Source organism: Physeter macrocephalus, chromosome 10 (assembly GCF_002837175.3).
Source record: "Physeter macrocephalus isolate SW-GA chromosome 10, ASM283717v5, whole genome shotgun sequence".
Taxonomy (NCBI): domain Eukaryota; kingdom Metazoa; phylum Chordata; class Mammalia; order Artiodactyla; family Physeteridae; genus Physeter; species Physeter macrocephalus.
The window spans coordinates 49,478,419-49,491,538 of record NC_041223.1 but is presented as its reverse complement, the minus strand read 5'-3'; the positions used below and the strand labels follow the sequence as shown (position 1 = coordinate 49,491,538).

The following is a 13,120-nucleotide window of genomic DNA, read 5'->3' as shown; positions in this document are numbered from 1 at the left end:
GTGGCCTCTCCCGTTGCAGAGCACGTGCTCCTGACGCGCAGGCTCCGCGGCATGTGGGATCCTCCCGGACCGGGGCATGAACCCGCGTCCCCTGCATCGGCAGGCGGACTCCCAACCACTGTGCCACCAGGGAAGCCCTGACCACTTGGAATTTGTAAACCAAATCCTAAACGAGGTTTTCCACTTATCAGTCAAAACATTCAACATTTTTCTTCCTTATTAAGAATGGTGGACTTCCCTGGTGGCGCAGTGGTTGAGAATCCGCCTGCCGATGCAGGGGACACGGGTTCGTGCCCCGGTCCGGGAAGATCCCACATGCCGCGGAGCGGCTGGGCCCGTGAGCCATGGTCGCTGAGCCTGCGCGTCCGGAACCTGTGTTCCGCAACGGGAGAGGTCACAACAGTGAGAGGCCCGCGTACCACAAAAAAAAAAAAAATAAAAAAGAACGGTATTAAAAGAATTTATGAGAGAGAAAATAAAATCGGATTTTCAAGTTGTCAAAAGACATGATGATATAACGCAATCACTTTAGCCAGGAAAACAAAATGGCCAGCATAAACTGTTACAGGAACTCCCACAGCTGTAAACAGCTGTAGTTCCTGAAAGGCAACGTCTTTCTTTATCATCTCTTCCATCTGGTTTGTTTTTTCCTTACTTTTAATTGTGCATGCATTCTAGCATACAAATAATCACTCTTTGGGGTCCATATGAGCAATAGTAGGCATGTGCCCACAGGTTTATTTTATTCAGTCTCCTTGGTAGAGAAAGCAAGAATTTTACAGTAAAATAAGAGTCTTTTAGACTTAATACATTCTTTTCTCCCAATTTATTTGCATCATGGTTTTTATTTGATTGCATAGCCATGATCTCCAGTCTGGTGACCTTCAGTGCAAGGATTCTGAGGCAGTAAGAGGCTGACTTTTCCCGGGGGTGGCGGGGAGGAAAGAAACAGTCTTTTCCCACTTCTTGTTTTCACCTGCTTTGATAACTTTTTTTTTTTGACATGAAAGGGGTGACCAGTAACCATTTTTGCTTTAACTTGCAAAGGCTAAGGTATGCCATTTGCACGGTGATCATTATTTATTTATATTTTCATTAATGGATGAGGAAGTAATCCTCTTCTAAAGCCGACTAGAACCACGTAGCCATGGTTTCCAACTGCACGAGCATCACTTAGGTGAACAGCTCTTTTGAAGTAGTTTTGTTGGCAATTAAATGCAGTTACAGCCCTGACGTGAAACTAAGCATTTATACACCTGCTTTGAATGCTTAAAATCTGTGCCAGCGAGAGGGATCTATAAGTAGAGGGGTACTTTACAGGGCTGGCTACAGGATCCATTTAGATAATAGCAATAATAACTAAGAGCTGCTAGTTTTTGAGGGCTTACTACAAGCCAGCCACTTTCCTAGTGTCTTTAATACATTATCTCATTTAATCCTCACAGCAACCTTCCTGGGAGCCATTGCTATTGGAGGCTTCATAAATATTTTGGGCTTGCAGTGCCCTGAAGAAAAACTGTAAGCACTGAATTTCCCTGACAAACCCAGCCCGACCCTGACCCTCTTCCCTGTGATTAGATGCCCCTGGGAACCAGGAGCAAGGCACATGCAGGGTGGATTAGGCTGAGCCCACCTGTACACTCTCATTTCCCCTTACTTTTCTTTTTTCTTTTTAACTTTTACTTATTTTTAAAAATTATTTATTTATTTATTTTTGGCTGTGTTGGGTCTTCGTTGCTGTGCACTGGCTTTCTCTAGTTGCAGCTAGCGGGGCTACTCTTCATTGTGGTGTGTGGGCTTCTCATTGCGGTGGCTTCTCTTGTTGTGGAGCACGGGCTATAGGCTCGCGGGCTTCAGTAGTTGTGGCTCGTGGGCTCAGTAGTTGTGGCACACGGGCTCAGTAGTTGTGGCTCACGGGCTCTACAGCGCAGGCTCAGTAGTTGTGGCGCATGGGCTTAGCTGCTCCGCGGCATGTGGGATCTTCCTGGACCAGGGCTCAAACCCGTGTCCCCTGCATTGGCAGGCAGATTCTTAACCACTGTACCACCAGGGAAGTCCCTTTACCTATTTTTTAGATTATAAAAGTAATGCCTGTTTGCTCTAGCAAATTCAACAAAAATATGTAGAGTTAGAAGAAAAATCTCCCTGTCTCTTCCTAATTCCTTGTTCCCCTTCCCCCATGATCACAGTTAGCAGTTGGGGCCATCTTACATACTTTTTAATGGAGTCTTTAACATATATAATTTTAAAAAATAACATGTATGGGATCAACACTTCATGCTTCTCCCTTAATCTTTTTCATGTCAGAGTGTGTATTTTAGTCTATGTAACAGGGGCGTAGTAGTCTATGGTATAAATGAATCATAACTTATTTACAATAATGTATATTCTTTATAACATAATTTGATAATTATTTATAATTTACTAATTTATAATTATTTACGATAATCTGTCCCCTTATTGATAGGCATTTTAGTGTTTTTATTCTTACTCTAATACAATGCTTTAATAAACATCCTCATTCAGGTATTTCTATATGTTCATTTAATGTGTCTATAGGACAGATTCCTACAAGTGAGACTGGTGGACCAAAGAGGACACCTTTAAAATTTTGGTAGTGAAATTGTCTCTTGGAAGACTGTACCAGTTTATACTCCTATCAAGAGTAGATGGGGAAGTTCATTTCCCCATAAACCCACCAACACTAGATGTTGTCCCAGGGTTTTTTTGTTTTTGTGCACCTGATTGGGAAAAATACATCTTAAAAAATTTTGCATTTCTCAAATTCAGTAATATTAAGCTTGGTTTCATATGCTTATTGGCTGCTTATACGTGTTCTGTGAATTATTCCCTTCTCCTGTCCAAGTTCTCTCCTCTCTGCCTTTCATCACTTACCTTCACTTGCAGGATCCTAGGCCTCCCCTTCCTCCCCCATTTCAATAGAAGTAAATAATATAGAGAGCAAGGGGAGGGGATCTGATGAGAGAAAGCAAGTGTTAAGAGACTAAAAGTATTCCCAGTGGGAGTGTTTGCATTTTAACAGAACCTGCCCAAAGAGGGCAATGCTTACCTCCAAAGACTAGATTGCTAACGATGCCATTTCAGGGTTCAACAGGAAAAATATTTTCAAGTGAGAAGATCTTCCTGGAACCCTCAAATTATGAGTCCATGCTTTCTCTGTCTATCACAATGGGGCTCTCTCCTGTTAGTGGTTAAAGGCAACTGCTTGGGACTTAGTATAACAAAGCCCTTGATGAAGTATTCACACTTCTACATATTAATCTAAGAAACTAATCAGAAATGCAGGTAAGAACTTATGTACATGATGTATCATATCATTGCTTATGGGATCAGAAATTGGAAACTACTTAAAAGGTCCAACAACAGAGAATAACTTTAAAACAACTTGATAGATCCATCTGATGAAATAATACGCAGCATTTTTAGGTGATGCTGGAAGAATTACACTGAAATTATTTTAGTTTTATATTAAATATATATGCAAATAAATAACCCAGTAAATATGTCAAACCCCAATAAGGAATTATTTTTGGGTGATGGAAACATGGCTTTTGGGCATATTTCAACTTTGAGAGTGAACAAACATTAGTATTATGATCAGAAAAATTATCTTTAAACGCAGATAGTAGAATGTTAAAAAAAAAGTATTTTGTGGTATTATTCCCACAAAATTATTCCTTTTTAACCTAGAAATCCTTGAGAAAAAAATGCAAATCCTGACCTTGCCAAGGTTCAGTTTTCAGTGAGTGATTCATGCTCAAGGAACTCTGCCACCACACCCGTCCTACCCCTGGGTGCTCAAAGTACAAGTGAGGTCCTTGCTTCCCAATCACCTGACTTCCCAACATCCCACACCAATCCCAGAGTCCCAGCTGTAGACCTCAGGGGCTCTTTCTCCCGAAGCTCCGCTGCTTTCTCATCTCTTAGCCTCACTCTTAACTCACATTCTGACTCTTTGGTCAGTCCATTTGAACTGCTTTCGATACGGTGTGTTTTTGCTAAGAAAAATATTGCACTTCCCAGCCCCATGTTTCATCTGTAAAGCCCTATTGTTATTTTCCAGCAGTGTCTTAGAGAGCTGACATCAAGGATTGTGATGAACCTTTTATCTCAGTCTAAGACTTTATCACTTTCAGAGATGCTTACTGTACTGATACTTATTATTCATTCATTCATTCATTCATTCAGAAATAATTTATTGAGAATCTAGCATATGCTGGTCACTGTGCTAAATGCTGGGGAGTTATGGATTGAAAATACACCTTTGCTGAATGTGCAAAAACTTACAGTCTGGAAGGAGAAGTAAACAAGTCCATAAGTAAATGCCATACTGGCATTAGGTGCCCCAACAGGCAGAGTATAAGGAAACAGAGAGCCCAAAGGAGGGACTGATCTGGGGAGACTGCCAGAGGGACACTTGAGCTAAGTCTTAAAAGAGGTATATAGTGATGGTTGTATAACTCTAAATTGAATTGTACACCTAAATGGGGGCAGGGTGAACTTCACAGTATATAAATTAGATCTCAAAAAAGCAGTTAAAGAAAAAAAGGTATAGAACTGGTTCAAATGTACAAGAAGAGGAAAAATATCCTGGAGAGAGAGAAGAGTGTGGGAAAATGCAGGGGGATGTGAAACAGCTCAACAAGTTAGGGGGACTGTCAGTCCTCAAGTGTGGCTAGATGGTAGGGTAGATGTTGATGGTTCAACCTCCAAAGGCCTTTAAGCAATATAATCACAGCAGCAACTGGATCTTCATGTAATGCATGAATTCAGAGTCTCAATGACATTCTGGGCACCTTCTGATTTTTTTTGACAGAAGGCCCCTTTCTCTGAAAAATCTAAGGTGGAGAAGAAGCATGTAAAGAAGGAAAAACCCAGATGCCCAAGAATTTGGATAACAAACAAGTTTTCTAGAAGTTATTTGAGTTGTCTCCCTGCCTCTCGGCAAGTTTCACTTAAAACTACCCTAGAGAGGAATCTGTTTTATACTCAAAGTTTCCTAGAGAAGCAGGTTCCAAGCGGAACGGGCTTTGGGCCAAGATAAAGCGTTATTCTAAAGCCCCTTGCAAATCCAATCACATGCGGAAGGCCCCATAGGAAGCAAAATGTCCTCCCTGCCTTCTGACCTGTCTGTGCTGGTCTAACGATGCAAGACATTGACGTGAGATTCCCGGTTACTCAGTTACCCAGCCCAGAATGTCCAGAGGAGGTAAAGCTCACTTACATGGCACCAGGTGATCAGGGCCTCCAGGACAATAGTAGTGATAGTTCCACTGAGCCTGTGGGGAAGGGCTGGGAGGCAGCATCTGTGCACATGCTGGATATCTCTGAGGTTCAAACTGATGGAACTCCCTGGATCTGAGAGGCCTGGGGAGGTCCTGGGGGTAACACATGGAGGTGAGGGGCAGGGGCCTTTCCAGTTGCCTGATGCCCAGGACGTCCTGGGGCTGTGAATCATATCCCGTGTCTATCGTACGCAGGTCAGGGGCTGCTCGGTTCCTGTGGGTCCGGGCCCGTGGCACCATCTCTTGGCTACTGCCTGGGGGGTCTGCTGAGGCATTAGGTAAACTTTGGTCTGATTTGTCTGAGTCATGGCCAGTGTCAGGAGAAGCTGCTGAAAGCTGAGATCCCAGCCATTGATTACGTTTTTCCATAAGTGAAAACTGATGCTCGGGCGGGAGGGCTCCAACCACAGACTCAGCCTCAGGCTTTCTGGCTACAGAGCAGCCCGAGGGAAAATCTTTGCCGGGGTCTGGGTGTCTCCTCCAGAAGCTGTCTTCACTCTCTGCCAGGACTTTAGTGCGCAGGCAGGTGACCTGCTGTGACACAGGCTGCTGGTGATTTGAAAGCTTCAGGGTTGGGTGAGCACGAGAAAAGTCTCCTGAGGAAGAGTGAGGGGTTTGAGGTGCAGACAAGCTGTTGGGTGCCATGTTCCTTATATCTGGAGCAGGTAATTCGGATTCTTCTTCTAGGGAGTATTCTGAGAGAGGTTTCAGCAACTGACTTGGGTATGGTTCTGATTCATCAACCTCCACAGGAATGCTTCGGTTCATCCTAGTTTCTGGAACAAGAGAAAACATGCCACAGCCTCAGAAGTCAGATCATTTCTTGGAGTCCCCCGCTTTATGACCTTAAGGGACCTCATTCAAGATATGGTTTAAATTAACAGTAGAGTAACACCAATGTGCTGGCAGAGCCCTGATCACGTAAAATTGTTCACTTATCCTCCAGGCAAAGGCACTGAGGCTTATTAAGATATTTTTATCTGGAAGGCGAGTCAAAGAATGTGACTGGACCATTATGTGGTAGAAGTCAAGGGAAAGACACGGATGAAAATCAACAGCCAAGTTTTGAGGAAGGAGAAATAATCAGAATGTGGGTTGTTTCATGTGTATTTGGAATCCACGATGAAAGAAATCTCAGTAACGAATGTGGAATGATCTCTAAAATATACTGTTAAGTGATTAAAGAAAAGCAAGGTGCAGACCAATGTGTATACGATGCTTCTATTTTGTGTGAAAAAGTAAAGAGAGGGGAATGTGTGTGTGAGCACAACTGCTTGCACACGTATAAAACGTGGATGGAGGACACACAAGACATTGGTGCATTGGTTGCCTTTGAGAATGGAGCTAAGCTGAGGGGGGGGAGGGGGAGAGTTTTTACCTTCTGAAGTTTTAAACTTTTGCCCCCTGTGACTATTGCCCAATTAAAAAAAAAAGATTTTTAAATCCTGAGTTTAAAAAGCACTGGAAAAAAGGTCATAGGGCTTCCCTGGTGGCGCAGTGGTTGAGAGTCCGCCTGCTGATGCAGGGGACACGGGTTCATGCCCCGGTCCGGGAAGATCCCACATGCCGCGGAGAGGCTGGGCCCGTGAACCATGGCCGCTGAGCCTGCGTGTCCGGAGCCTGTGCTCTGCAACGGGAGAGGCCACAGCAGTGAGAGGCCCATGTACCACAAAAAAAAAAAAAAAAAAAAAGAAGAGGTCATAGTGACATTTTCCACTTAAAACTATAGGTTATTTGGAGGGCTTAATTCCCTCTTGCACGATGCCTGCATGACCATCTGGCCTGTGATGTAGTAGCTGCACGGACAAGGCTTGCTAACCTAGCCTTTAGCCCACAGAGCAGTTAGCCCACAGTCCAGGTAATATTGGTTTTACCTATAAAAATAGAACTCTCAATCAACATAACAGAATGAGAAAGAAAATTCGTCTCCCCTTATCAGAAGATTGGTTGAGATGATGTCCCAGGATGCTTAGGCTCCAGGGGAAGGAAGGAGGCAGGTCACAGAAAAAGATGTCACAGGGTGATGACGGGAGGCCTGCAGAAGGCTCCAGAGCAGGGACAGTGGGAGCAAGGAAGTGAAAAGGAAAATCCTGGCCGTCTGTTCCATGCAGGCCTCGTACACAGCATACCTCAAGTGCCAAACAGGGAGAAGGGGTGGTGCCGGGGGGTGGATTTTTAAATTCCTATTTTATCCATGTAGAATTTCAAACACTCACTGAGGGCTTACTGTGCCCAAAGGCACGATGCCCATCAGTTACTGTGCTAAGACAAGTTGGAAAATTATGAATTCCCCTTCTCTTGTGCCCAGTACCCAACCCAATGGCAACAAGACAGCATACATTTTAAAATGCTGCCCCAAAGAGCAAAGGTGGGATCAGTAGTTTCCCACCAAATTTATCTTCCTGGCCTATAGAAAGAGACCTCAATCTGCCCTGCACTCCCTGCCAAATGAATGCTCTCTAACACTTCTCCGACTCTCACTTGGTATCAAACTTACCCATCTGCTGCAAACAACCTTTGTACCATTTTCTGGCACAACAGAAAATTCCCTCAGGCTCCAAGTCCCTGCCGGCCCTCCCTCCTTGCCTTGGTGTCCCCTGCCCCGGGCTGGCTCTTTTCTAGGCTGCTGTCTAGGCTGGGTGTGCTTCCTGCCCCTTGACTCTGCAGAGGATAGACCTCATCACCTAAATTGCTTAGACCCTGTAAAAACACACAAATTTCAACTGATTTCAATTGATGAGACCTACCCAAAACACACATATTTCAATTACTGAGTATTTTAAAATGTTCACCACTGTTTTCCTTTCTTTCTTACAATTTTTCTACAGTTATGAAATTGGATATGCCATACAACATGCTCTTCAGCTGGTCAGGAAACAGAAGTATTTTCTGAAGGGCTGGCTGAGTGTTGTGTAATCTCCTGCAAGCATCTGCGGGCCCACAGCTGAATGGGGGGGGGGGCGGTCAGGGGGGAGGGGGAGTGTCGGGGTAAGAGGGGCAGCCAGCGAGCCAGCCAGCAAGAAAACTAAATGCTGTCAGCTATTTCTTGGTATGCAATTCATTTTCATTTTCCACACTTCATGTACAATTGTTTATATTCTCCCTGGGTCTTCAAATGTGAATACCTTAGAAGTGCTTCCCTAAAAAAATTAAATTAAATTTTAAAAGTTGCAAATTCTCTTCTAGCTGAGGAACCTTCAAGGACTTGGAGGAAGCTAATAAAAAGGGTGACAAATGTGGTCATCTCTGGAGTGCGGTCACTGACTGGGAATCTGAGGTCCATCCTAAGGTGGGAATTCTAGAGTTGAAACTGGTCTGAAAATGAACAGACGGTTCCTCGGATGGTAGTGAATAAACCTGGCATGGCAATGAACAACCTTTCAGGAAAGCTATGGGATTAGTAATCTTTAAAAAACAAAATGAACTCTGATGTTTTAAATTTGTCACTACAAATATTCAAACAGCAAATGATTACTGAACCTTACTATGTGCCCAACTCTGTGCTGTGTACCCCCTCTTCTGAGGCATAAGCTCAGTTAAAATTTTTTTACAAATGGTAATACCTACAAGTGACACAAAACTCAAAAGGTACAAGAGGGTATATTGTGAAAGGTAAATAAAATTATTTCTAAAGACATAAAACATTATTCCTACCTTCAAGTTGCTTGTGATCCAGCTCAAGGAAGACAACTAATACAGGAAATCAAAGGCCCTACCTCAGGGCCTTTGCACTTGCTGTGCCTTCTTCTTGGAACACTCTTCCCCTACATATCTGCATGGCTTGATTCCTTTCTTTTTTAGGTCTTTACTCAGCTCTTGCTCTCTCAGTGAGGGCTCCCTGGTCACCGTCTAAAATTTTTACATGCTTCTTGCATTCTCTGTCTCCCTTCCCTGCTTTATCATTCTGTCTAGCAGTTATCACCACTGTATATACTATAAAATGTATGTTATAAATACAAATATCTAGTACATTTCTTGTTTATTGTCTCCCCCCTTCCCCAGAATGTAAATTTCATGAGGGCATGATTTTTGACTCTTCTGTTCACAGCTGTATTCCCAGCATCTAGAACTATACCTGGTACATAGTAGGTGCTCAATAAATATTTGTTGAATGAATGAATGATTGATGCCTGTTTCAGAGAGGAGACAGATCCATGTAGCTTGAAGGATCCCTGACAGTGAGGATGTCAGGCTCATGAAAGGTGGCAGGGAGGATTTCAGAGTTCTTGAAATTATACCCTTCTCTCTTCCTCTCTTCCTCGCAAATATGTATTAAGTTCCACTAAGTGTCAGGCCCCGAGGCGGGCCTGGGCCATGCCTGAAGAGGTCCCACCCTGCCATGGCAGGGTTGACCTGAACCCTCGCTGGCAGAATAACAGTGAGTCCACCACCTAGAGTGCTGGGACATCTGCTCTTCTGCTCCAGACAGGAAGGCGGCTGGTCTCCTGCATCCTCAGAGCTTCGCGAAGAACAGCAGAGGGTGGGGCAGGCCTGCAGTCACCACGAGGGCCCCTCCAGCCCTAGACCCCGGCCAGAACTGACAGAAAAACCCTGCCAGCCTCCTGAGGGTGTCACAGAGAAAAACTACATGCCGACACCACATCAGAGGGCCTTGGGCAGATCAGTGGGTTGGGTCGGAAATGACAGTTTTACTTTTTGGTCTTTAATCTCAATATTGTAAAAAAAAAAAAAAAATAATAATGCACGTTGAAAAAAATTAGCTCAGTATCTCATCGCTCCTAACCATTTCTAATTTCCCTGTTTTATTCCAGACTCTTCTCTATATGATGTCCAGGCAGTTGTAACCCTGGCACAGCCTGTGCTCCCATCCTTAACAGCGGGTGGCAATTGGTTTTAAGTGGAAAAGCCCTGTTTTCTAGCCATGACCTAGAGAAGTCTATGACCCCTGAGGGGGACAGAAGACCTGCCAGCCAGGCCCTGGTGAGCCCCAGGGCTGGCGGTGCTCTAGACAGTCTCAGCTTATCAGCATGATGCTGAGCTCGGAAGCGGGAAGGAAGCCGGAAGCCGGGGAGAGGCTGGAGCATGACAGCCATGTCTAGCTCATCACTTCAAACCCCTGAGGAAAGGCAGAGGCTGGCTGGCCAGGGACCCCAGGAGAGTTTCTGTTTCAGAAGCGCTTTCTGAGGCTCACAATACAGATGTCCAGGCCTCACACCTAGAGATTCTGAGGCGGGGCCAGGGCTCCCTTTTTTTTCTGTTTAAGTCCCACAGGTAAATAGGTTCTCTCATATTTTGCCAAGGGGAGTGTAATCTGTACAATTTGGCCATAACTATCAGAATTTTAAGATCTTATGTCCTTTGACCTAGTAAGTTCATTTCCAAGAATTTCCTCTACAGAGATATGCACATATATTTAAAACAAAGAGGCTATGAGGATAGGCAATGCAGCAATGTTTGTAACAGCAAAGACTACAAACAACCCACGCATCCAAAAAGGTTCTGCTTTTTAAAACTATGGTCCAGGGGCTTCTCTGGTGGCGCAGTGGTTGAGAGTCTGCCTGCCGATGCAGGGGACAGGGGTTCGGGACACAGGTTCGTGCCCTGGTCTGGGAAGATCCCACATGCCACGGAGCGGCTGGGCCTTTAAAACTATGGTCCAGGGGCTTCTCTGGTGGCGCAGTGGTTGAGAGTCTGCCTGCCGATGCAGGGGACAGGGGTTCGGGACACAGGTTCGTGCCCTGGTCTGGGAAGACCCCACATGCCACGGAGCGGCTGGGCCCGTGAGCCATGGCCGCTGAGCCTGTGCGTCCGGAGCCTGTGCTCTGCAACGGGAGAGGCCACAACAGTGACAGGCCCGCGTACCGCAAAAAAACAAAACAAAACAAAAAAAACAAAAAACAACTATGGTCCCGCCTTACAATGAACACTCTGCATCTTTTTGAAAAGACTGAGGAAGTGCTGTGTGAACCGATGTGGAACCATCTCCAAGATGTACTGTGAAGTTAAAAAAGGAAAGAGCAGAACAGTGTGTAGAGTACACTACCCTTTGTACGATCTGAGATTGTGTATGCCCACACCATCACATCCGAAAGCTGGAACAGAGGATGCCTCTGGGAAGGGAACTGGGTGACTGGGAACAGGGGCAGGAGAGGGACTTGCTTTTCAGAGCATTTTTTACCTTTTAAGTTTTGTACCAAGTGCCTGTATATCTACTTAAAAGATAAAAAAGGAAAAGGAGAAGCTCCACCAGTGATTCTGATGTTCACAAAGATGAAGAACCAATGTGAGAGAGGCACTGCTGAGACCACCCAGGAGAGAGTGAACCGTCCCATAAAATACAAAAGACCGGTCAGCAGAGGGTGGGGACATTTGTCCACGGTGGGAGTGGGTGAGACTGGGGTAGCACAGGCTAGGAATGGAGGGCGAGTCCCAGGGCCACACAACCAGGTGAAACCGTGGTGTATGTGAGCCTGGTTCTTACTCTGATCTGACCCAAGAGACAGCAGTTTTCCTTCTCTGGAATCTCACTGCCCTTTGGACTGTGAGCTGTGGTTCCAGCTCTTAGATTCTGACCAGCATCTTTCTTCAAATCTCTCTGTCAGTTTTTCTGTGCCAGCCTCTCTTGCTTCCTTTCTGCCCCCTACCCTTCCTGCGTAGCCTGGTTTTGCAGATAAGACCTTATCCAGACATCAGCAGTTTTGACATCCCCTGTGACAATGCTCCCTGGTGTCCCATTCACAGAATTTCCCATTCATTCTCTCTTTCTCTCTCTTTTGCCGCCTCCAAGTCTCTGTTCGTGTCTGTTCCCAGCAACCTTTCTCTCCTCCAGCACATTCTGCCTTAAATTATTAGTTTCTCGAAACAGAGCCTATCAGTCTTCTCAGCACTACCTTTCTTATCTCATAGTTCATCCAAAAGCTTCTTTTCCTCCCATCATGCCCGCCTCGCTTTCTGCAGGTCTCTTAGACCCCACCCTGGTGTGCATAAGGCACAAGTCCCTCTCAGGGCACATATTCACAGATATGATGTCCACATTCACAGTTAACTGTGGCTTCTGCCATCCAGACAGGCTTACCCTGAATAAATACATATTTCTAGGATGTGGAAAATATGCAGGACTTAAATGCACGGGCTCTAGATTCAAGCTCCCCATGATTAAATTCTTTCTCTGCTAGCTGCACGATTAGACGTGTGACCTTGAGAAAATTACTTAACTTCTCTGGGCCTCATTTTTCTCAGCTGTAAAGTGGGGAAAATGACAGCATTTGCCCCATAGGAGGGTAAAAGAAGAAGGTGTAAATAAAGTGCTGACTGTAGGGCCTGGCCCACATCAAGCTCTCAAAAAACAACGGCTATTTTTACAACAACAAGTGATTTGGCTTTAGAACTGTTTTCTAGACAATGTTCACTTGTTTTATACCTGGACGCTAAACCTATTATATGAACCTAATGTATGGAGACCATATCTTTTTAACCAACATGTGTATTTCTGGCAGATTCGATATACGTCATCTCATCTGTTCCTTAAAACAGCTGGGTCCCAGGTGAGGTACATGGTTTCACTCCACCATTCTTATTGTACAGAGCCGTGGGCACATTAAGTAGCTTCTCCAAAGTCACCGCCAATTCTAGCCTATAGATCTCCTACCTCTTTCCATTAAACCACATAGATCAGGCACTGGCAAACCTTTTCTGTAAAGAACCGGATAGTAAATAGTTCACATTTGTGGACCACATACCATCTCTGTCTCATACTTTGCTTTTCAGTTAGTTTGTTTGTTCTTTTTTTTTTTTTTTTTTTTTTTGTGGTACACGGGCCTCTCACTGTTGTGGCCTCTCCCGTTGCGGGGCAT

The 13,120-nt window shown here is 44.8% G+C and overlaps 1 protein-coding gene across 4 annotated transcripts in view; it reads right to left on the bottom strand.

Annotated features, from left to right (window-relative positions):
• Positions 1-13,120, bottom strand: part of TRAF3IP2 (TRAF3 interacting protein 2) — a 100,681-nt gene that overhangs the window by 81,550 nt on the left and 6,011 nt on the right. For 3 of the 4 annotated variants that reach the window (XR_003681484.2, XM_028494539.2, XM_007109885.4), the window contains exon 2: positions 5,246-6,082. Coding sequence is in view for 3 of the 4 variants with exons in the window: in XM_028494539.2 (XP_028350340.1) it covers positions 5,246-6,074 (829 nt within the window). In the remaining variant the exon portion in view is untranslated. Of the gene's footprint in view, positions 1-5,245; positions 6,083-13,120 lie in introns of those variants that run through there. The other variant, XM_055087548.1, reaches the window with a different exon arrangement.